The 25,857-nt window shown below is 40.1% G+C and overlaps 1 protein-coding gene across 1 annotated transcript in view; it reads right to left on the reverse strand.

Annotated features, from left to right (window-relative positions):
• Positions 1 to 15,506: 15,506 nt before the first annotated feature.
• Positions 15,507 to 25,857, reverse strand: part of kcnq3 (potassium voltage-gated channel, KQT-like subfamily, member 3) — a 130,183-nt gene continuing 119,832 nt past the window's right edge. The window contains exons 11-16 of the mRNA XM_075482697.1: positions 22,868 to 23,067; positions 22,675 to 22,780; positions 19,740 to 19,871; positions 19,562 to 19,657; positions 19,334 to 19,421; positions 15,507 to 17,535 (exon numbers count right to left, since the gene is read on the reverse strand). Coding sequence (XP_075338812.1) covers positions 16,861 to 17,535; positions 19,334 to 19,421; positions 19,562 to 19,657; positions 19,740 to 19,871; positions 22,675 to 22,780; positions 22,868 to 23,067 — 1,297 coding nt within the window. The 3' untranslated portion in view covers positions 15,507 to 16,860. The remainder of the gene's footprint in view (positions 17,536 to 19,333; positions 19,422 to 19,561; positions 19,658 to 19,739; positions 19,872 to 22,674; positions 22,781 to 22,867; positions 23,068 to 25,857) is intronic.

Consider the following 25,857-nt stretch of genomic DNA (forward strand, 5'->3'; position numbering starts at 1 on the left):
CATTTGGATGTGAAAAGGTCATAAGAGACTCCCCGGTGAGTTATATTAAACCAGAAAATAAATGCAAACAAATATAACACACAGCAAAAGGCAAAAACAGATTTCTAACAAGCTTTAAGATCGATATTTATTTTTCAACACAGCCTGAACGTCTTACACAAGCTTTCTGTCATTTCTTTAAAGGTGACACATTTTGTCCTTTTTTTTTTTTTTTACAATTTGAAACAATTTCTATGGTCTTGTTGAGATTTACGGCACACGTTTTGCTTGAAATTGGCTCACGTCTCAGCCCTATTTTCACAACTTTCTCTCTGTTTTCGGGGCGGAGACTTGAGGCTCATTTATGCTGCCTTTATGTATGTAAATAGGTACGTCGAGCGTTGTCAAGCGTCACTGCCCACATGCTCCGATGGCGTGCGTTACGCCGGCGTGGTTGTTAGCAGAGATGGGGACTCAAGTCTCTGTGACTTGGACTCAAGTCGACTCGAGTCGCTGTTTTGATGACTTGTGACTTGACTTGACATAAAATAAAAGACTTGAGACTCGACTCGGACTTGGAAGTTAAAGACTCGGCACTTGACTTGACTTGAGACACGATGACTTGAATGACTTGAGTGTTAAAGGTGGGGTAGGGGATCTTTTTCTGGAGCATTTTTTTACGTATTGCTTGAAATACTCTTCACACCCCCATTGCAACCAATTAATTAAAAGTTTTGAGACCGAAATAAAAAGTTTTAGTGGCCTCTAGAACGAACAATCCAGGAAAAACACTATCCAATCATACTGAACGGACCGTTAACGATGATTGGATTCTGATGCGCCTATCAAACTGCAACCTGCTCCTCCCTCCCCCTCCTTCCCCCTGTGCGCGTGAACAAATTACGCGTCCAGAAGCTTGGCAGGAAGCTAAACTAGAGCCAGCTTGGCTAGCACCTAGCATTATTAAACGTATAGTTAGCATATACTAAATACTAAATACGGCAACGATCGATGCTTGCTGTCAGAACAGCGCTCGTGCACCTTCATGCTTGTGAACAAGCATTGCGTGTCATGTACTCTAGAGGCGTGGCTTCGGGAGGAAGTCTGAATAAAGGGATTGGGACTTTTGACCTTTTATAATTTCAAAATGCAACTTCGCTGGACTCAAAATCCAGGATCTCCTACCCTACCTTTAAGCATCTAGCATAACTTCGAACTTTGTTCGTCATTTGAAAATCCATTCTGACCAGTAAGTGCTCGTCAAATTAGCTAATATTATCCTGTTAGCCTAGTCGGTAGTTAGCTAACGTTAGCTTGATATGATACGGGGTGGACAGGTTGGACACATTGGCCAATGATGTTTAGTGACAGTTACTTATATCTTTGTGTTTTCACTTTATTAAGATCAGATTCTGCAGGTAAAATTGCAATAATAAGGTGACTTGACCTATTACAGGACTTGACCTGCCCAAGAAAAAATTACTTGAGACTTGGTCTCTGGTTGTTAGGTAATACATCCACCAGAGGGCAGTGTAGAGTTCAGTTTCGAACATTAAGTGATTGTGATAATGCACCTTCACAGAAAGACACACAAAAAGAGGCATCTCTTTGAGTTAGTTGCTGAGTTGTTTGTTTGCTTTTTGTAGTCTCAACAAGTGAAATTAATTAGGATTACTACTCAACACTGAATAATTTGTCTCCAGGCACTTTTTACAGTGTGGCTAACTACCCATAATAAGCCGCTGGAGTGACATACGAGTCTTGGGGAAGATCAGTGAATGAGACGAGTGAATGTGAGTCGTTAATGACGTGGGATTGGTGGGCACTCGGGTCGCGTTGGCGTTCACATTCAGACACATTCAGGCCCACAGCGGTAATTTGGCAGAGGAGTTAACAGGGCTGCCGAGGGCCTGGGAACAGATGCCCGCAGGGAAAAAGAGACGCAGACTTTTACAATTAACTTTAACAAGAAGATGAATACACGGACCAAAGAATGAAAAATCAGCAGCTGGTATACAGAGAACGTGAGGTTTGATGCCATCTTCACCTGTGAAAAATAAATACAAAAAAGATTTAAAAAAACATGCGTCGACAGTGATGGGAAAAATTTTGAAGAAAAGCAAAATAACCACAAAAAAACAACAACAAAGGGACACAAATTGATCACATAAAATACAAATAACCCACAAAGCAGCAAAAACAACTAAAAAAGGTCAACGAAAATACTAGAAGACGCACAAAAAACACTAAAAAGTCATTAAAGCAAACTTTTATGAAACTTCACTGATGAACTGCTCATTGTAGCTAGAAAATGTAAAAAAATCGACAATTTCATTATCAAAAGACGTAGCATCGAACAAAGGTTTAGGCCCTGGTTCAACTCTCCTATTTTGAATTGAAATGGTGCCCCTTTTTCTTCAGGAAATGAAGGAGTAGTGAACATCTAGCCCTTCAACAGGACTTTGGAAGGTCGGGCGGCAACACCTAGTCTGTCATCCCACCAGTCTGACATCCCACCAGTCCGACATCCCACCAGTCCGACATCCCACCAGTCCGGCGTCCCAACAGTCCGACATCCCACCAGTCTGACATCCCACCAGTCTGACATCCCACGATGTTTTAAGACGTGTGTACAGATGTGATACCGTCTTTAAAAGTCTAATTAAAGCCTCTCCTCCTCTCTCTCTGCCTGTTATTCTTCAAAGCTTGTGATGTTTGAATGATATTAAATTGATACTGAATGTTGATTTAAGGGTCAAATCTACAGTCAGAGGGGAGGATCAGGTGGATGTGGGCTTATTTCGACTTTTAAAAATAAAAATAAAAATTAAAGATGATGGCACTCAGGATCCATCCATAAGGGTTGTGTTGTTACTATTTCACTATAAATGGTGTGTGCGTGTAATAGCTGTCAAGTAGTTGTGTCTTGAACTGCCAGTGGAGATTAAACTTTCACCAAATGGAGACATTTTTAAATCCAGGTTAAAGACATTTCTGTTCTCATGTGTCTATGCATGAAATATCTTTGAACTTATCTGGACTGTTGCTTGTTTTTAAATTCATTTAAATTATTTTATTTGTTTCTCTTTATATGCTTTTATGTATTTTAATGCTTCTTCCACTCCCTGCTGCAACGCTTTTATTTTATGTGAAGCACTTTGAACTGTTTTGTACATGAAATGTGCTATATAAATAAATTTGATTTGATTTGATTTGATTTGAGTCCGTGATTATTTTCTGCCAATTTATTCCTATAATGTCTGCCAGGCTTCATACGGATTTATATGGATGCACATGATGATTAACACCGACGTCCACACACATGATTTTCAGTTCAATACTTTATTAATAACTGGTGCAATTGAAAAGACAAAAAATAAAAAAATCAAGTAAGAATACATTTGCATATTATATCATCAAAACAAAAATTTTCAAAGTGGTCTAATACAGAATAGAAACAGCAGTTTTATCTTTTTAAACTGGAATGAGAAAACGATGCACAGCTCTGAAGGCCACTAGTGTAAAGTTGTCCGAACTTTCCTCGAATGAAACTTAAGAACAACAAAACTGTTTCTGACCCAAAAAAGAAGCTGCCTGCAAACTCATACAAAGCTGTCTGAAATATCAAGTTCATTCAGATTGTTCTTTTATTTCCTTTTGCTTATTTTCAACAGTGAAACAGCTGCATTCGGACATTTTTCATCCTTCTTATCTTCGTGAAAACAGTCCTTGTCCTCCATTTTTACTTTTGTTATTTGGCACATTTTTAAGTAGCTTCCCACCGAGTAGAGAAAGAAAATGAACCGTTCAGGCTCTGTAACAGTGATAATTTATACGACTAACAGTAACAACACTCAACGACAAAAAACCTAAGGTGCCTTTTGACAGTGGGACGGAAATAAAGTGACTTTATTAGATGTCGCACTGTGTAAGATGCCTCTTTTAAAATAAGTTGGGGGCAGTCGTACTGTGCAGCAATAAGAAATGGTATCATCTTCAACAATGAAAAGTGCCTTTTTATATTTCCCTCCGGAACTATACTCAGAAATGTACTTTTTGGCCCAATTAATGTCAGATAGGTATCTGGTATCGATCACAAGAGAAGGCGAAGAGGATGGTTTAGATGGAAGCTGCTGAGTGGTGCAAACACCAACTCAAGTATTCAGAGCCTCCTCAATGAGTCACCGGGATTCCTCCGGGATATGTTTTAGCAAATTTGGGCCCACTGAGCATGTTCATTAACCTCCCTCCCAGACTGACTGTAATGCCAAAGTAATGTATTTCAGTGAGAACATGTAAACATCAGCCCAGGATCTATTTAAAGCCATGAGGCTTTCGTAACCCAAACCATTACATTTTTAACGCCTAAACCTAACCAAGTGGTTTTAAAGTGAAAATAAACTGAAAAGAGATGTGATGTTTGCATCAAAATGGTAGAAGAGGAGACTAACAAGACTCCAAGACACCCTCCAACAACCAATTTTGGACTTTTAAGAGAGTGTACTTTAACATGACAGGCGGTAAGAGGGAAATTTGGTTTAACAAGCCCTCTTAAGGAAGAAGTGGAGTGGATGCGTGATTAAGTGCAGCGCTTTTAACCAGCAGACAGATATTACAACTGCTTTTGTCCATAACATGACAAAAATGTCTCTGAAACGTGATTTGGTTGGTTGGGTTTAGGCAAAAGCATTAGTGTATCATGGTTAGAAATCAAAACTACTTGGTTACGGTTAAAAAAACCTCATGGTTAGAGCTGAAAATACATTCTTTTTACGTTGAACATAATTAAACAAAAGATCTACTAGGTCGTTTCTGGGAGGAGGACGGTCTCTAAAACTGGTAAACCTGCCTTTCATGAGAGTTGTTTGAAATGCCAGAACACTTCTCTTCCTTTTCATCTACACGAAAAACAAGAAAAAGTCTTGTCCGTGAGAATGTGTTGCGTTATCGAAAGGCCAAGATTTAGCAAATCCAATTTAAATGAGAGCATCACATGAACAGATTAACTAAATTAGTCATGTCAGTGAACGTGTGATGTTGTGGTGCTAATTGGGTTTATGTTGGCTACTACTACAGCTTTTCTCTCCTTTTTCATAACAATTTAATATAAATGTTCTTTGTAACATGTTTAATTAAGTTTTAATAGTGAGCTATTGTCCATGCAAACCTTTTTTTGGTAATATCTAGTTTATGTTTAATTAAAATGAATTAACAAGAGCAGTTTGTGCTATTTTGCCAATGTGCCAGATTTAGTCGTGCTGGTAAAAAAAAAAGATTAAAAACACTCCTTCAAGTCAGAATTAGGATATCACTGGATTCAAGGATGATTTGTGCCCACTGAAATATTAAAGCTGCTGTTATTATTGATCAGAAAAACAGCTGAATATTTCAGACTGTAGCTTCTCTTCCTTGGCTGGTTTTCAGTTTTCTGACCGTGTTCGGCCCAGCTGATGGAAGCCGATCATCCCACAAAATAAGTAAAACAAACCGGCCAACAACTACATTTCTGCTGTTTTCTGTCTGATAAATGCAGCCGTCCACGCAGATACATCTGACAGCTTTGTGCTGTGTTTTGACAGCCGCAGCAAGAAAAGCACGACTTGAATAAAATCAACTTTACTGTAAAAGACCAAGGCACAAATAATTCGTAGCAATCAAAATGTCCTTAAATTACAGGTTATGCAGGATGTGCCGATCAGTGCATTGCTTTGTATGCAGTTAAAGTGAACACAACAGAAAATTTACAGCAAGCACTATTGCCCTCTTAACTACATGGATGCCATAAAGTGCTCCTTTTCATTCAGAATCGTTGCACATACAGACGAGTTCACATACCGAGAAACGAGATGACACACATGTAAGCGCAGACTTAGAGACAAAAGTTTCAGGTCATGCTTCAGGTTATGGCTTTGAGAGATGGGAGAAAGACTTTTCAAAGTAGTGTCCACATGTGATCATATATTTAATGATATGTAAAATGTATTCAGCCTTAATATTCCTGGAGGTTTTATAAAACAGCTGGTGGCTGTTTTTTGAAGAGTGAATAGCTGCTACAACAGCGTTTATTAGACATTTACTGTGTTACCAGTCACAAGTTAGGTCACACTTACAAATGTACACACTTTATGCACGTATTTTCAATGAGTGGGTGTGTCCAAACTTTTGACTGGTGCTGTATGCTTTATAATATTACCGTTGCAGAGCTTCACAAGTCTTGGCACCAAATGTTAGTCCCAAAGAAACTGGCCAAAACTACATAAAATAAGTCAAATGTAGCACAGTTTGTGATGTTGTAAACAGTAGATTTTAGGTCTTTGTGTTGGTGTTGAAACCAGATTATGTTGTATACTATCAAACCGCACAAATACCCCAAAAGTATGGGTTGGTACCGCAGACTGTATATAAGAGATGGACAGGTTAATGCTGTAAGGTGCAGTACCGATGATGGCCACTAGATGCTGGCTCTAAAACATCTCTGACCACCATAAATTATTAATAAATTCTTGCTACAACCTGTGGGAAAGTAGAATTAGAAGCCATGCCCACTAACAACGAACCCCAACCAGTGGAACTGGATGATCTAACCGAAGGTCACAGCCAGACAGACTTGGACAAAGCTGATTCCAGTGCTGGACCGAGAACCAGTTCTCTCCGTTTTCGACAACCCAAGCACCTGTTCCAGCACCATAAAAACTGCTGGTAAACCAGCACCAACTCTTTGCTTGTCCAAACTTTTTTAATATTAACAGTTGGTGTTTGTGAACGCCATCAAATGCACGGCACAGTCGCTGTTTTCAACTTAATTCACAAACAGCATTTGTAACTTATAAACATTGTCAATGTTTTATTATAACCATCTGGCTTTTACAGATTCCACTTTAATCAGTGTCTACAAATTGTGTTTTCATAAATGTCAGTCAGAGGATGGAAAAAGCATTCTCAAACACTGACTGTGATTTAAAAGCAGCATTTATAAACTAGACTGGAGATACTTACACATAAATTTTCAGGAAAATTAGACGAATACTGTAAGAATAAATGGTCTCCTTCCGTGTGGTCCTCTATAGAAATTCAGAATACCCCAGAGGAAGGTTCATATGACACAATGGAAGAGATGTTTGAAGTGACATAAGTTCGTGACTCTGTGGTGGCTGTTAGTGATGTGAAAAATAAGCCGATTCATAGATGTTTCTAAGATTGAAACAGCTCTGAATATGCGCCAGTGTCAAAGTGCTGCTGGTCGTTTTGAAAATAACTGTACAAACAAATAGATATTAGGACTCAAAGGTTTGAAGTAGCTCTCACTAACTCTGCCTTTTCCCCCCAAATATGGTCACTTCTTGTGCCGAACAAGCAACGATGGCGATGGCCGATTATTGAAGTTGAGGTTTTGAAACGGTAGCCTATATGGTAGCTCGGTCCATTTCATATATACAGTCTAAGGTTGGTGCAAGATCAAAAGGTTTCACAACTTATGTCAGAAAATTGCTGCAAAACAAAAACAGGAAACTAAACAAAGATGCAAAAAAACCCCCAAAACACTCTATACTGTTGAAACCAAATAATATCACAAAATGTTAAAATGGAAACAAATGTCAGTACACTGTCAAAATGTGTACAGAGTTTTGAAGTAAAACAACAAAATGCTGATTGTCAAATTAATAAGATAATTGGATTTTAACAATAAATCAGGTTAAATTGGCTGCTAATTGAAGTCTGAGAAGGTGATTTTTAAAGGACCAAATAGAAAATGTCTCCGTCTGAGAGTGCAGTACTCTCCTTTTGAGGCAGTGCACATCAGTTACTCAAATTGCCTGTAAAAGACCAACTAAAACCGTTGGTTGAAATTGGTGTTAAAAAAATATAGCGTGAAGATTTCACATTGAAGCGGTTTGAATCGCTCTTCGCCCATCTTCAGTGAGGTTTTGATGGAAAATGCGTATCTCACAAAACAGATGCACAATAAGACAGAAAAATGAAGACAAAGCTGCCAGCACAGACAGAAACAGCAGGACAGAAAGTGCGTAAATCCTCAGGTGACCTCATGAGCTCATTAAAACCCCTTCATGAGTCCTGAGAACCAAAGCATTGATTTACAAGACAGAATAACGGATTGCATTTACATGCTCACCCTAGCATGGGTCATTCAGAGAGGCCTGCAGGGTCAATGTACTGAAGATTAGGTAGTATTCTAGCTTTTTCATAGTTTTATCTCTTGGTCAGCTCATTAAATATGTGGTTTTAGAAGAATGAGTTCTCATGAATTCAATGAAGTCAATGTTTTAGTGTTTTTACAAACAATACATTAAACCATCTATTCGTCCCAACGAAAAATAAAAAACGTCATTTCTTTTGGTATTAATGGTATCAATAGAGTATTAATTTCCTCATAACTACAGGAAAATGTTTATAAGCCAGTTAGATCACAGTTAGTAACACGATTCAAGAAACTCATCATTGGTGATGAAAATGTATAAATAAATTTTAGGTAACATCCCCAATTACAAAACTTTAGGGCAAAGTGTTAGCCTTTAGCACGTTAGCTACAGCTAGCGCAACAGTCGTAACATCGTTATCAATCTCAGTCTCAAAAAGAAGTTTGACAACATGAAACGTAACTTTAAGAGCTGAAGATGTTTCAGATCAACAGTGAAAACCAAAAATCTCAGTTTGAGTGTAAGGAAAAAATATTCTGCAAGCGCAAGCTAGCTCATGTAGCAAGTTTTATCAGTTTAATCTCCTATGGATCTTAATGATAAAGAGGATCTAGTACAATTAAAAGCTTATGTGGATATTTTATATGATATTCCCAAAATATTAGCAAATATTAGCAAGAAATGTTATTCCAGTAGTAATTATAGTGATGATCCATTTTCAGTGGAAGTGACCTAGCTAGCTAACATTTTACAGGAAGTACATCATAAATATGTATATGCAGAGACAAACAGCACCAGATATTTCAGTCTATAACCTATGTTTTTATTCCTCCTATGGTCCATTACAGTAAACAAGTGAGCTTTTAATTAAATTTCAAACCTTCAAAAAAACATTTCCTAAACTTACAAACTTGGCAAACATGAATGGACCGTTTCTTATCATGTTTTTGTAATGTTATTACTTATTGTTATGTTATGATGGTAACGTTATTAAATAACTGTATAATCTGAAAGTTGTATTTGTTGTACAAAATATTGCTGAGAATTCAGCATCTTTTATCTTGATTTAGTTCTTTAGCTGCATAATAGGACTTGGCAGCAAGATTCTTGAGAGATTCAAAAGATCCCCATAACATGGTAATCCATTTAGTCTAAACCATCCATTTACAGCAAAGAACAAAAGTTCAGATCGATAAGCGTCCCATTGCTGTAGCTGCAGACGGGTTTGATGACAGTCGACATTGATGGAACCCATTTGCAAAATGGCTCAATTAGTTAAACTAAACTTGTTTCATTCAATTATTCATCCAGAACGTACATTTTAAAGGTCTTGCCCTTTGATTAACAATTTTAAAAGAGGACTTCCTCAATTTTTCTGTGTTTCTGTGTCGGGCAGTCGTAAATCTTTGCTGTAAACCGGAGATGAAGCCATCGTACAACTCTTATTGGGAAAAGCCACGAATAACTGGGTAAAGGAATTTAAAAGGTTAAGATTATTTCACCTGTGACCAACAGATAAAATGATGAAAAAGCCATAAAAACCTGTTTGTTTCTCTAAAAATAGTAAAAACCCGTGACCGTGACCACGTTACAAAGCTTCGTTTGCATCTATGAGACATTGGAATGTATTATTGGATCAGATTTCTTTCTGCTTGCAGTCGGGAGGTTTAATACAAAGACATCACTGGAGTAAATGTGGAGCGACGTGGCCACAAATAACACAAAGCCTTCACTATAAAACAGTACAGCTTCATGCTGAGCCATAGTCACCTACAACACAAAATAACATAGTAATAACCCACCTGCACAGGATATTAAAGAAGCATTATTTAAATTAAAAAAAGTAATGCCGGCACTCCTTTTGAAACATCGAGGGAATGGCTTTAGTGTGCTCATCTTAACAAGTCACTGAGTCATAACTTTCATCATATTGTTTCCAAAAATACCCCCAAAAATCCCACAACATGCAGGTTCATTTCGGATTAAAAAGAAGTGGAATAACTTTACCTCCAGATCGGATTTATTGAAAGAAGATTTCATGGCTGAATTCTGGACAAAATGACTTGTTAAAACAGACTTCTTGTTGAAACTTTACTGAAACTTGACCTTTGTTTGTTATTCTTAAGAATTCCTGAGAAAATTAACTTCAGGTTCATGCGTGTGATAGGTGCTAAAAATGGAAATATTTCCATTTAATCATTGACTGATTTGGCTAGCATCACTTTTTCGCAGTGTATTCAGTGTCTTGGAAGACTTTTTTTGTTTGTTTGTTTTAATCATTTAAAAATAATCAAAGTTAAATTTAACAGTAATTAGCCATTTACCTACAAATACACCAATGCTGCTCAATAGTTATTTCCATTGTTATTCTTAAATTCCAGTAAACGTGAAAAAAGGAAACAATAAAAGCTTTAAATTTCAAACGGAAGAAAAGTAAATGACAGAAAACCAACCTGCGGGTGTTTCTGTGAACGAAAGCTGACGTGCAAAGCAACAAAACGCTGGTGTTAAAGAGATACATAAAGGATATCAGCTGCACAGTGAATAAATACAGAAGTTAAACTTCGGATTGATATAAGAACTGTCAAAGAGAGAATGAGTGAAACATCACAAACGCTGCGTTTCCGTGAAGCTGAAATAATATCCAGGAAAAGAACCGAAAAGCACCGCAAAGCTTCAAAACTTTTACTTTACAAAAAGCAAAAGAACACACATTTCCTTTATTTTCTCCCCCCAAAAAAAAATCTCTTCAAGAGGAAACAGTTCACATTCATAAATGCTGTGTAGAGTGTTAGGCGAGTGGTGAAATGCTGTGGCACTGAAACACTAAACAGAGGACGACAGTGTGAAGTCATTCTGGTCGATGCTTCTTGCTGCAGAGGCACAATGAATGAACGTCAACAGGGATATATCACTCTGTTGGGACCTTTCTATCTATGTGACAACTGATGCTGCATCTCTACGTGATTTTATACGGAATATAATTGACTTATTTCAAGGAGTAGAAGATAAGTAAATGTAATAATAAGTTAAATACATGATAATAAGAGTTTAGTAGACTTATTCTAACGTGACAGACTGTGGAGGCACCACACCAGGCTTCTACGTGAGCTGTTTTTATTCTAAGTTTATTAAAAACTTTGATCCTCTGTGGAGAACTAGCCAAACAACATTAGACATGTTCCACCGATCATTACGCTCGAGCAGCTAAGCGCTGCGAAGGCCTGTTGTATCTGAAGGATTTCACTATTTTTTTTAATTCTGGCTTCTTTTTCTTCTCCACGCGGAAACGCAAATGGGGAGGCCTAAACGTATTCGAAAAACTCACCGAACTTCACCCAAAATTGTCCCCCGCGTGAAATCGCGTGATTTTAATGGAGTCGAAAGTGGGCGTCGCCAAACTGCTCTACAGCGCCACCTAACGTGAGATAGCCCGAACCGTACATCGTAGAGATCTGAAACTCGGTATGTATGTAGATCGCCTCAAATCAAGAACAAAAGTCTCTTGGAGGTATGCTCTAAAATGTACAAGAAGGCGGCCATTTTGGGTCAAATGGCAAATTTTGGCCATTTTTCATTTCTAATTGTTTTTAGAAGATATCGGTGGCAAAAGGTGAATGTTGACGTGGTTTTTCCTTGCGTCCCAGAAGACTTGATGCTCATTCGAGGGAACAGAAACAATGTTTTGAAGTTTAAAATGTGATGTGGTGCTGTATTCTTTATGGATTTAAAGGAGCTCGAGCAGCTAAGCGCTGCGAAGGCCTGTTGTATCTGAAAGATTTCACTATTTTTTTAAATTCCGGCTTCTTTTTCTTCTCCACGCGGAAACGCAAATGGGGAGGCCTAAACGTATTCGAAAAACTCACCGAACTTCACCCAAAATTGTCCCCCGCGTGAAATCGCGTGATTTTAATGGAGTCGAAAGTGGGCGTCGCCAAACTGCTCTACAGCGCCACCTAACGTGAGATAGCCCGAACCGTACATCGTAGAGATCTGAAACTCGGTATGTATGTAGATCGCCTCAAATCAAGAACAAAAGTCTCTTGGAGGTATGCTCTAAAATGTACAAGAAGGCGGCCATTTTGGGTCAAATGGCAAATTTTGGCCATTTTTCATTTCTAATTGTTTTTAGAAGATATCGGTGGCAAAAGGTGAATGTTGACGTGGTTTTTCCTTGCGTCCCAGAAGACTTGATGCTCATTCGAGGGAACAGAAACAATGTTTTGAAGTTTAAAATGTGATGTGGTGCTGTATTCTTTATGGATTTAAAGGAGCTCGAGCAGCTAAGCGCTGCGAAGGCCTGTTGTATCTGAAAGATTTCACTATTTTTTTAAATTCCGGCTTCTTTTTCTTCTCCACGCGGAAACGCAAATGGGGAGGCCTAAACGTATTCGAAAAACTCACCGAACTTCACCCAAAATTGTCCCCCGCGTGAAATCGCGTGATTTTAATGGAGTCGAAAGTGGGCGTCGCCAAACTGCTCTACAGCGCCACCTAACGTGAGATAGCCTGAACTGTACATCGTAGAGATCTGAGACTCGGTATGTATGTAGATCGCCTCAAATCAAGAACAAAAGTCTCTTGGAGGTATGCTCTAAAATGTACAAGAAGGCGGCCATTTTGGGTCAAAGGGCAAATTTTGGCCATTTTTCATTTCTAATTGTTTTTAGAAGATATCGGTGGCAAAAGATGAATGTTGACGTGGTTTTTCCTTGCGTCCCAGAAGACTTGATGCTCATTCGAGGGAACAGAAACAATGTTTTGAAGTTTAAAATGTGATGTGGCGCCGTATTCTTTATGGATTTAAAAGGAGCTTCGTGGGATTATGACAAATTTAAATCTGTGTTTTTTAATCCAACCCTGACTTGTCCCAGGTTTGGAGAGCTGCTTGGTCTTTACGGTGCTGCCTTTCAGAGCAGGTGTGCATATACCTTATATACCTTACTGCACTAATTTTGTGACTTCTGAAGCACCAGATCTTATTTACGGGCTTCATATATGAATATATATGCATATTTTTTTATTAATTTGGAGTTATTTTTCATTGTAATTCACCGATTTGGACTGTTTTTAACAGTTAAAAGCTGTAAAACAAAAATAAATAGTGGGGGGAGTAACACCTCACGTTGGACCTCTTCTGTGTGCTTAAATTAACTGGAATATCTAATGATAAATGTGAAAATGTTTCCTTTTAATAGCTTTTTTACTCAATAAACCCAGGAGTTGATTAAAATCAGAATGGATCATATTCAAATGATTTCCTCTCTGGTCGGAGCACTTCTTTTCTTTGCGGTTAAAACGCATTAATAAGACATAATGAAGCTTTTAACATCACCATTTCCTCTGTGGTTTTGGCTCATCGGGTTCCATTGCTGCGTAATACCCTCCTTATATCATCCAAGGGCAGAACTTAACTTACTGTTTATCCAATCTTGGTGTTTTTCTCATTAATTTGGCCAATGTGGCTCCTTTTTTAACAAGTTGCAGTTAAACAAGTCATAAGAGCTCAGCTGAAGGATGGTGTGGAAGCTCCCGTCATGTCAGCGCTCAACGTACTTGAGCATGCCCTTACTGTGTGATAATAGTATTAATGTGTGTAGATACAGTGTGTTGTCAGGTGTTACATTCGGTATCTGCTTGGTTTTTAAATCTAAAGTAGTAAAAAGCAGTTCAGGCCTACATGTGATCATCTCCAAACCTTTAAAATCAGAAATCTCTGCAGCCAATCATTTAAAATGCTTTCCAGCTCAGTACGAAGTGTTTGTTTATAACTGGATATTCAGGTGAACAGGACAGTCATTTCGATTAAATTCATTTTAAACTTTTAATATGAGTTGTTGTTGGGAAGTTAAACTTTCTAGCAGTGGAGTTGAGTTTTTAACTGAATTTAAATCATTTTTAAATCACTGAGATCGAAACATTTACTGCAAACTAGGTAAGAAAGGAATTAGGGCTAATCCATCCATCCACCCATCCATCCAGACATCCCTCTCCCTATGAACACTCTCCAGCTCCTCCTGGGGGATCCCGAGGCGTTCCCAGCCCAGATGGGATATGTAATCCCTCCAGTGAATCCTGGGTCTGCCCCGGGGTCTCCTCCCAGTAGGATGTGTCCGGAAAACCTCCAAAGGGAGGCGACCAGGAGGCACCAGTGTGAGCTGGTGCCTGGAGTTGCAAACTGGCTCTAGGGATGTGGATTTTTGCTAAATTCTGCTTCATTTTCAAGTGTAATTCTTTCACCGTTGAGCAACTGAACAGGCCATTGAAAACTTTTATTATTCGAAATAATAATGATGATAATGAACTGTTAAAGTCATGATTAGAATCCAATGAGAATTTACTGTATTGCTGTTGTCATTTTCCGTAAAATAACATATTATACTGTCTAAGTTTAAACTTTATGCCCCAGTGGAGGCGCCATAGATCACAATAACCTGCCTATAAGATTTTTAATAAAATTAAAGCAAAAAAAAACAAAACAACGTAAACCTATAGTCGTGGTATTTTTGAGGAATCCACGTATGTGATGTGTTTTTGGTAACAAGAAAACTCACACTTGGAGCTGAATTTACTTGTTTTTAGTTGCTTTTTTGACCACCTGCTCCCGTCCGAAGCTACGTTAACCATCGACTCCCACTAGATTTACAACGGGTCCCAATCCAGATCCAGTCCACTTGGAAATAACAGCACGCGTTAAGCTGACCGTACACGACACAATATTTCAAGTGATTTCACGAGAGTTGTTCGTTTGGCGTCAGGTGGTCAGAAAACTCATCCCAGGCGGTTTTAACGCAGTCCTACTCACATCTTGGGAGGTATTCGATATTATCGAAAGTCTTCGGTCTGGTTTTATGTGTTTTAAACCGACACGTGCGCCGTTGACGCCATCCAAACCGGAAGCAGGGGAAGCTGTAACTGAGAGTAACCATGGCGATGAGGAGAAAAAACTTACGGTTCAATCGGACTGTAAAAAAAAAAAGTGGAGAAACAAACTGCATTATGAAAACAGCACGAAAGTTTCTACGAAGTTTAATCTGCACTCAAAAATGCAGCTTGTGGCTAAAAGCTGCTTATCAGTTTCTATCAGGTGCATGATGGGAAATAATCTAAGAAAAACCTAGTTGTGGTCTTACAAAGCGTGACCCTGTAAGATCTGAAGTCTTTGTGACTTAAAACTCAGTCACATTGTGTTTAGATGTGAGAGGATGTCAGTTGTTTAGTCTTTTAAAATTCTTTTTGTCAAGTTTTTCCAAAGTTGTGCAGTGTTTGGGGGGGGGGCTTTGTTTTGTTATTCTACCTGAACTGGACTTTAAAAATGTGTTTAAATGTGTTGGTGTGACTGCAATCGCATGAAATCAAGATTCCAAAAAAATAAGAACACCCATATTATACACTTAAATGGTCCAAGGTGCTCTGTACCTGCTCCAAATTTCCATCTTTTTGCATCTTTTTGTAAAAACAGTAAAGTTTAAGCGTATTTTAATCCAGCTGAATTCCCAATAAAGCTGCCCTCATTCACATATTTTGACTGAAAATCAGCCCATTAAGACTACGTGTCAGCTGGCGGCCACAGACTGTCGCTCTGCTCTAATAAAATCCGCAGTTAATTCAGAACCCATTTTATCGATTCCCTAGGTGCTTCTGTATGTTATGGCAGACTAAAAGTGCTTCATTTAAAATGCTTTCTCTCATGTGGGTGTATAGTTAATGTTGCTGTTAGCCACCATTTTGTCTGATAATATAAATAGTTTTATAAGAGCTCAGCAACCTTTGAAAACTTAGACATGCAGGTGGTTTATATCCCTGAATTCATGTGCCAACAAAGCAGCAAAGATTTAGTGTTTCTAATTTAAAACAATTTTCATTGTTTTTTTTGTTTTTTTATCAAGTGAGAAGTCGGTATGCATAAAGAACACAGAGGTGACGTGAAAACACAACAACCGGATCAGAAAAATCAGATTTTTCTGGGCAGAAATGATCCTCAGAGGACAGAAAGCAGAAAATGGTGAAACACAAAAGTCAGCAACCAATCGGGGTTTTTTTGTCACCCGGGTCTTTCTTTTACTCCATCATCCACGAGCTCCGAAACACATTTACATTCACACGCACTCGAAAACACATAAAGACAACGTGACACGAGACTTTTGGTTCCAGTGTCGCCCTCTAATCGTCACCCCTACAGTGGTGCATTATCATGCAATCCATGCAAAAACAATGAAAATGTATTCATATAAAAAATAAGTGTTACAAAATGGCATAGCAAGTATATGTATCCATTCAATCTCTTTTTCTGTTTCCTGATATCCTGAACTTTGCAGTGTCTACACTAATAATTGCATGCGTTACATGCAGTGCGGTTGGCTTTGCAGCAATAAAGCTTTGGGTGTATATAGTATGTATATTCATGTTCTTTCTTAATTCAGCTAAAGAGTGCGCTGTACAGAGTTTTACTTTACAAACGGTCTGGTTTCCCTTTTTTTCTGGGCGGATTCGGCGCCATGGGCCTGATGAGATCTGTGGTGGCCTCTGAAGCCTTTCTTAAGGCCCTGCAGCATCAAAGCAGGTAAGACCCACCTTCGTCCCCAAAGGTTCGGCCCAATGGTTCGGCCCAAAGGTTTGGCCCAAAGGTGTGGCTTCGACCCCCGTGGTTTGGGCTTAGAGGCGTGGGTTGGATTTAAGGTCTGAAATCAGAGTTGTGGTTTTTCCGCGCGGTAACAGATACCACTCAGGGAGGCGTGTTCCACACGGCATCGCCAAACCCCTCCCCAGTGGAGGACAGAGGCAGTGGCCCCCCACTTGGCGTGAAGGGGTCCGAGTCCGTGTCCGTTTCCCCCTCTGCTAAGTAGCTCGGTCGGGGTCTGTTCCAGCTGGCCTCCCCGGTCGCAATCCCAGCCCCCGTTGATAGGTCCACCCCTTCCTCCCGCTCCCCAGAGATGCTGAACCCGCTTAGAGAGCGCTCCAGCTCCTCGTGGTTCACCGACAGCATGGAGAGCGGCGAGTCACCCCCCCGCCCCCTTGTGGTCCTGCCCGGCCCTACTGACAAGTCCTGCAGGGAGCTGATGGGCAACACTGTGGGACGCTCTGCGTACGTGGGGATGGCTGCCGGAGGTTGGTGTTGGCGACCTGGAGGACCGACTTCTCCTCTGGCAAGCCCCGCCCCCTTTCTGGCTCCTGGTCCTCTCCTGTGCTGCGGATTCTCCTTGCTGACCGGCATCTGGTACGACATGTGCGGGAACGCCTCGGAGTAGTTGAGGAAAACCTGCCCGATCTCACCGTTCGCCGTGGGATCGCAGGCCTCCAGGGTCATGTGGGCGGCACCGGCAGAGTCCACCTGCAGGTGCTCAGTGTGCTGGATGTGCATGTCGACCAGGAAGTCCAACTTCTTCTCCATGTCCTCCACCTGAGACAGAGACACATTTATATTCATATCTAAATATGAGATTTTTATCATGGAAAACAAATGAAGCCAAAAATATCTCTTCTGTCAGATTCTCGAATCTAAAAAATGTCAATCGGAAAGTCTCTCGCGTATTGTTAGATTTGATATTTTTTCTGAAGTGGGTCACGTACACAGAGGTATTTAGAGGTTTGCTGTCTGAATAACAATAAAAAAAAAAGCCTTCATAAAAAAATTAAAGTATATCCCAAACCACTTCTATAAATTACATTTCTACAGCACCTTTAACGGTTTAACAGCACTATCAACTACAGACAATTATTTTTATTAAGTATTTTTTTCTGGCTTTTTGTGCCTTTATTGGATAGGACAGTGGATTGAGACAGGAAGCAGGGGGCAGAAAGAGGGGGAACAACATGCAGCAAAGGGCCGTCCGATGCGGGACTCGAACCGGGTCCAGCTGCAGAGAGGACTATAGCCTCTGTTCATGGGGCGCCTGCTCAACCCACTACGCCACGGACCCCCCTAACTACAGACAATTCTAGGTTTTATAATGACAGTTATCTCTCTTTTCTGTCCTCTCAGCCCCCAGCTGGTCCAGGCAGATGGCCGGTTCTGGTTCTGGTGGAGGTTTCTTCCTGTTTAAAGAGATTTTTTTCTTCCAACTGTCGCCTCGTGCACGCTCAGGATTGGATCGAAGAGAAGTTTCTGTGCAAGCTGTTGGTTTCCTTAGCTAGGCTACCTTTTTTTTTTAAATTGGCTCTGTATGAATCGGACCAATTTGGAACTATAACGTGGATTATGATTGTATTACAATGAATTGGACTGAATTGAATTGGATTTGTTGGTCCTGTTATTATCTTATTAATTTATTTATCAACATTTTATAAATAAATCCACGGAATAAAGCTTGTAGATAGATTATTTTGTGCTTTGTTCATTCCTGAATCTGATATTGAAAAGGGTTGTTACAATTTGAATTATTAGACAAACTGTAGTAAGCACTGATGGAGTCCTTACTAGCATCTGTGTGTGTTGTAATCTGAGCCGCTCTGTGTTGTGCCGGCCGAAGTTAGACGACATCGGAGGCTACAGACTACAACAGATGGTATTAAGTTACTAAACAAGTAATTACCTCTACACAGAGTGGTTCAAACAGACCATCTATGAGTCAAAGACTGGATTTTTTGATTTGTGTTCACAGGCATGTATTTTGTTGTCATGCTTTGGATATGAAAATAACAAAGAGGATCACTGTGTTTTCACCCCGTTTCGACAAATACTCACAAAATGACTGTTGCATCATATTTAACTGGGTGCAGAGTCCATAATAAAGGTTTAAGGGGGTTAACTGGGAAGAGTTTTAGTCCTGTACCAACCGGTGATGCTTTAACTTCACTATTATATGTTACTTAGGGTTTCCTTGCACCTTCAGTCCCTGCTTTGTCACTATTTTATGTTTATTTTAAAACTGTTAAGGTTAGGCTCTAAAAATATCTTTATTTAATGTTAAAACATCCATCCATCCATTAACTTCCGATTGTCCGAGGTTGGGTTGTGGAGGCAACAGATCCAGGAGGGAAACCCAGACATCCCTCTCCCCAGCGACACTCTCCAGCTCCTCCTGGGGATCCCGAGACATTCCCAGGCCAGACAGGTAAGTATGATCTCTCCAGAATGTTCTTGGTCTGCTCCAGGGCCTCTTTACCAGTTACACGTCACCAAAAATCTCCAAAGGGAGGTGACCAGGACGCGTCCTAACCAGATGCCTGAAATTGGTTGCATTGGTTCCAATCCTCACCTGTCTCTCCACCCTGACAAATCTACCCATCATGCTTTGGTCATCGGCATCTGGCATGGACGTGGCTTTGGCTTGGTAGGATTCTTGCCTGGAACAAAGGGACACTGAAGAGATGACGACTGCACAAACATTTTTTTAAGCAAAAGCTGAACTGCAGAAATTCGTAGTTCTGACACTTTTGAGAATATTGTGTTGTATTAAAATCTGTGTGAATTGGTTGTTTTCTACCTTGGTGACTGATTGGGTGGGTAGGTAAAGGGCGTTTTCTGAGTCTTCTTGTTTTTGGGAGTGAGGGGAGGTCCAGGGGCAAGAATCATGTCGATCCTTAAAAGAGGAGAAACTGGTTGACAATGTGGACAGTAGACATTTGTTTGGTTCAGATTCTCTTCGTTCTGTTGCTGCCCACCTTGTCTGGAGGTATTTAATTCTGCAGAGCATGTCCAAGTGTCCAGCAGAGTACTGCTCAATCACATCTTTGACATCGTAAGGCCTCAGAGTTTCCTTAAACCTCTTCTTGTTCAAGAGGAATTGCATGATCCTAGAAGACAAAGAGTATGAGTTGAAGACTTTACCACTGAAGCAACATTTTGTCCAACTTGGACACAATTGAAATAGTTTATTAGATGCAGTACAGTGACTTCTTTGTTCAGCTTAGACCAACTATATTTTCCATAACTTATGGAGCAATTTCACAAATTTAATCTCTATACTATTAATAATTGCTGGTTTGCTTTGGCAGCTGGACTAAAGCTGCTTTCACCCATGCACGGCAGCCTTGAAATTGTCTAGACGTGTCCCAAAGGGACGGCATGCGAGAACACAAATGAGCATCACCATACATGCTTTGACTATCGGGCCAAAAATGGGAATGGATGCATACCAGTGCCAATCCAACCTCCCCTTCACTCTTACTTCATTAGCAGGGTTTGGCAGACACTTCCTCCGGGCTTTTGGCCCATTAAGGCCCATCTACTCTGGTATAGAGCAGCACCAAAGGGGGGCTTGATTTGATTTGATTTGATTTATTTATTTAAACTCGAAAAATCATTGAGGGCCTGACCCTCATTTACAATGATGTCGAGTAAAAAACAAACATATAAAATATAACAATATAAAAATATAAAAAAAAAACGGCTTAGCCGTTGGTTGAGATGGAAAGACCGACATCTCAGTTACAACTCAGTTTGTTAAATTCTACAGCTATGAATAGAGCAAACTGGTTGTCTGTCCAAAGATCAGCAGTGTCTGGAGATGAGGACGAACATCGGATGGAACTGACAATGGTGGATATCCAGCACACGACTGTGCAGGTGCACAAGATGTTGAGAAAATTGAAGAGCCCGTTCACGGCCACCAAATTTACCAATTCCCAGAGTGGTGGCTAAAGGCATAAATCCCAATGGTAATACATAATGAACAGTAGTCTTGGACATTACCTCACAGTCAGTGAACAGACTGTGTTAAATACATTACATTAATACATTAAATAATGTGTTTCACTACCTAAACAATAAAATGATTCCACTCAAAGTGTATGTTTAAATCTGTCGTAACTGGTTCATGTTAACCACAGCTATATATTTTCAAGAAATCATCTGTGGGTGTCTCTGTGAACTTACTGAATGGTGTCTTGTACAGCTATATTAAGCAATAGGATATTCAAAATCCATATAAAATACAAGGGTTGGGTGAAGTGGGTATGTTTTAGGCAATACTCCAGGACCAGCAACCCCACAAATGCTTGCTAGCTCCAGGGTAAGTATGCTCTAGCTCGAGGATGACTCTATCCCGCAGTGACCTGATAGTGTAAACGTGGCTATTGTTTTAGGTTTTTACCAAGCCACCCCCCAGCTGTTAAGACTGGAAATCTCAGAATTAACCTATTTTTGAATAGATGCCACCCACTGTGCTCCTTCTTTTATCTCACACTAGTCCAACTTTCAGTAGATCCTTCAGCTGCAAGAGCTCTAGTGTTTGGCAGAAAGTCTTGGGTCCTGAAACCAAAACCCTCAAGGTCTGAGCATCCCATTCAGACAGCCATTCAACCTCCATATAATGGAGGGGAAGGAAGAAGGACTTTCACAGGGTTGATCACTCATCTCGCAGGCCCTCATGCTAGATTGAATTCCTGCATTATGTCAGCTTTGTGGCCTATAAATTTGTGTGAGGTCTGGTGTGCATTGCTTTCCATGACACATTTACCTTTGTACTTCCTCTAATAAGGTTGTGTTGAACACATGCTTTGAGGAACCAATCACAGTGGAGTACTAAGTCCTGGAAACCATAGAACTGAAAGGTGGCATTAAAAACTCGGGTTGTTTTAGCATCATCAAAGTAATTCAATTATTTACATCTAATTAGGAAAACAATCTGGTTAGTCATAGTAAGTGTAATCTCTTAGAGGTTTTCACATGTCCACCTGCACCCGATGACCAGACCAGAAACTGGTTTACATTACAATGGTCAGTTTTGGGGAAAAAATATTTTGCAATAATTCAAAGTTATTTTGAATGGCTTGTGTGTGCCATCTTTACTAAATAGTTTGATTTCTGACATCACTTTGGCCGCTCATTCACAACACGGCAGCCAACCAGTGATTTAAGTCTATGGCTGTGTTTGAAACCACATACTTCTCCTACTACTCCTACTAACCTTTTGAGTTAGTATGCGAGTTTGTGTAAGCGAGAAGTTCCCGGATGCATACTAGATTCGTCGAAATGTTGGGTATGCATCATGAGGTTACTACTCATACTCAAACTACCCAAGATGCAACGTAACGTGACGTCGCCGATCGTCATTTCCTGTCAAAACGTCAGTTTCAAGCTAGCTACAAAGAGGGTAGGTTCACTTCCTGTTTTCAAAACAAAAGCACCAATTGTATGGTAATGGCTTTCCCTATGATAAAAGGCAACGGGTATTTTATTTAGTGAAAATAACAGGAAGTGCGTTGCTCACTGCGGCTAGCTTTAGTAGCGCCGAATTCGTGGGCACAAAATTGTAAACAGCCGGTAATTTGTCAGATTTTCAACACGTTGGGGATCTAAACGACTACTTTCTCACCTGAAAATGTTTCAAATGTTGCTAAAGTTTACAGAGTTTAGAGCTTAAGCGAAATCAGCTTCACTTCATTTAGGCTCAGGCATGAGCAAAATGCATTGTGGGTAAACACTCTGCATACTGTCTGATCGATGAGTATGCAGTATGCAGTATGGAAGCATGCCGTACGCAAGTATGTAGTATGTAGTATACGGTTTCGAACACAGTCTTTAAATTACTATCTTCAAGCATTGCATTTGAGTTTCATTGTCACTTAAAAGGACCGCCGATCAACCATTCCTGACCTTACTGCCCTGATGACGAGTTTCAGTGTTGGGATCATCTCCTCCATGAGGATGTCTGGGGGGAAACCCCGCTCCTCTAAGGCTGAGTCTGCCAGGGCTCCAGAATCTGTCCAGAAAACACAAGAGAACACCAATGTTTTAGTCGTTTATATTGACCAGCAGACGTACCTAACCTTTGGGTTTGGATTCCTACCTTCGGAGCTCTGGCGGAGTGTGTAAGCCTTCATGCGGAAGGCGGTACGGAAGCGTTCCCGGTTACTGAAGCCGGCAGGTTTGGGCTCCTTGGAGGGACTCTCCTCGATGGAGTCGGCGTTTCCTGTAAGCTTCTTGCTCATCACCAAGGAAGATCTAGCATTGGGCAGCCGAACACGCTCCAGTAAACTCAATTTCTGGCTGAAGTGTAACAGAAGAGGAAAACCAATAGAGTTTTGGAGGATGAAGTTACTTTCTATGGCTTCACTTTTCGCAAAACATCTAATTTTGGCTCCCTGGGGAACCCAAAAATCAGAAAACCAGTAAAATGTAGCTGTTGAAACACAATCTTAGTCCATTTAAAGATCTCTCTGGGTCATTTCTGACCAACAGCAATTTCTTAGAGGTATTTTTGTGCTCTTTTCCAGCTGTTCTTGAACTGACTGTTTCAGAGAAGGTGTTCAGGGTCTGCTGTCTCGACATATCAGTGCTGCTGACCAGGAAAAAAGAAGCCTCAAAGAGCTGAAGGAAATTGGTCTCCTTTATTGTCCAGTGGCTGACAATGTTTGGCAGCACAAAGACGAGAGCTCCCTGGGTAAAATAAGACTCCTGTGTGCCTTGGAAGAGGCAGAGAGGCGGGGTAATCGGAGACGGCATCGGCCTGAACAAGGCCTCTGAAACGTGGAGCGCTCTCAGCGACTTTGCTCCCACAGCAGACACACAATATGAGCCTCTATGTGGCCTCGGGGCAGAATAGGGACGGCAGATTACTGCGCTGAGAGGCTGCAGAATAGGAAGCTTTAAAGGAAGAGAGAATCTCTTTCTGACTGCTCCTCGGCCGAATAAAGAGCAGAAAATGAGAAGAGATTATTATCCCTCTGTTAAGGAGATCAACACTACAGGAAAAAATAATGCAGCTCATCTCCCGCGGCTCCCCAAAAACACACACATAACAGTTTACTTTGTCTACATACGTGCAATATTTACATCTAAACTAATCGACTTATCGACTCTACGGGTCATAGATACAGTAGATGGCAATGAACTGCAAACATTCCTACATTTCTGGACAAAAGAGAGGACGTAAAGACGATCTAAACACACATGAAATTGACTCTCAGATGGGTAATAATTTTCTCTCTCTGTCGTATTGAATAGACCTCGCATTACCATAGAAAACTGGGATAAAAGGTCTAATAACACAGTGAGGCCCACACCCATACAAAGTGGCTTATCGCCCTGTTATTGGCCATCTCAGAGCTGTTGTAGTTCCTGGCCGTCATCCACATCTTTGCTCAGAGGAACAAGATAATGTCAGGGTGCTAATTCCCAGCCATTGATCCTAAAGGGCACTTAAAACTCTCTCTGCCTCTCAGTCTTTATTTCACCACATCCCTCGGTATCCGTCCACATCTTTGTGCCTTCCTTTCTTTCCTTCCGTCATTATTTTCTCCCCATACTAAAACAGAACAAGTGTCAAGATGAGAATTGCACTAATGATGAAGTCTGTTGCTTAATTTCACACAGCTGTGGAAATTCAACCCTTCAGTTCAGCCTCTAAAAACACACACCATCTCCAACAGCCCTAAGTGAGTTGAACTCCCATCCTCTCAACACTATCAGCATGTGTATCAGGGCTCCTGTTGCAGCTGAACGGTAGCTTTTAGCCGCAGTAACTCAATCCAGTGTGTTAAATACGGCGGCTCAGCAGAGGCCAGGAGGCGTCGAAGCACAACGCTCCGATGTAATGAGCTGGTGATGCTGATTTTGTCGACCTAAAGTGGTGGCTTGTGTGGCAGGTTGATTTCTCTATTTGTATGGAAGGGTTGCAGGAGAAAGCCTCAATTCAATTCAATTCAATTAAAAAAAACTTTATTTGTCCCAGAGGGGGGGGCAATTAAAGGCACATAGAGCAGCAAACGAGGCAACAACACTAAGACAACTGTAAACAAGGGCAAGAAAATTGTCCCACAGAGTACGGTCATTGCACAAATTTGGGTTGATGTTTAACCCTCACACCTGATTTAAAACTTAATTTCTGAAAGGGGACATTTTTGTCCCCTTTTAAAACAACTTAAAAACATCATATGTTAATATTTTTGACCCAGTGGTCAGCGAGGATGAGCACCCAAAACCCCAAATAATCCTGGACTGCGTGTGTGCCATAGTCTAATGCTGTATTCATTATAATGGATGTCTATGGGAGCCGTTTCTATAATCTGCCACTGCAGAAAAAGTAAAAAGCTGTAAATACTGATGTTGTAGCTCATCAATGATATATCCCAGACCTAATAATCCCCCATATAATATTTCACTTTGCATTGCATACATTGAAAATACAGCAGTTTTTGCGTGTGTGTTTTAACAGAAATTGGTGTTTACCTCATCTACACTGGTATTTAAAGGGTTAATTTTTTGAAAATAATTGAAAACTTGGTGGTTATGATCAAAACTGAAGTGGAAGAAAAGATTTATGAAAAAAATATTAACATCTGGTATTTTGGGAATCATTTTAGAAGGGGACAAAAATGTCCCTTTTCAGAAATTAAGGATTTTTTTTTTTAAATCAGGCATAACAAAAAAATAAAAAATCCCTAAAAATCAATGTTGTTGCTTATCCCTACTCAATAATTCCACTGTGCATTCCATATTTTGAAAATACTGGCACCTAAAGGCTTAAAATTTGGGCTAAAAAGTTCAAATTAGCATCTAAAGGGTTATTTTTTTGAAAATGATTGAAAACTTGGTGGTTATGATCAGAAGTGAAGTGGAATAAAAGATTTATGAAAAAAAAGTGGAAAAAAATATTAATATATGATATTTTTAGGTCGTTTTAAAAGGGGACAAAAATGTCCCTTTTCAAAAATTAAGGAGTTTTTTTTCTACACAATGAAAAATTGCTTGTATATGACGTGTGTTTGAAATTCGAAAAAATAGTCAAAAATGCACAACTGGATGAGTATCACTATTTCCAGTGTGAAATTAGAGGAG

Source organism: Odontesthes bonariensis, chromosome 14, assembly GCF_027942865.1.
Source record: "Odontesthes bonariensis isolate fOdoBon6 chromosome 14, fOdoBon6.hap1, whole genome shotgun sequence".
NCBI classification, from domain to species: Eukaryota; Metazoa; Chordata; class Actinopteri; order Atheriniformes; family Atherinopsidae; genus Odontesthes; species Odontesthes bonariensis.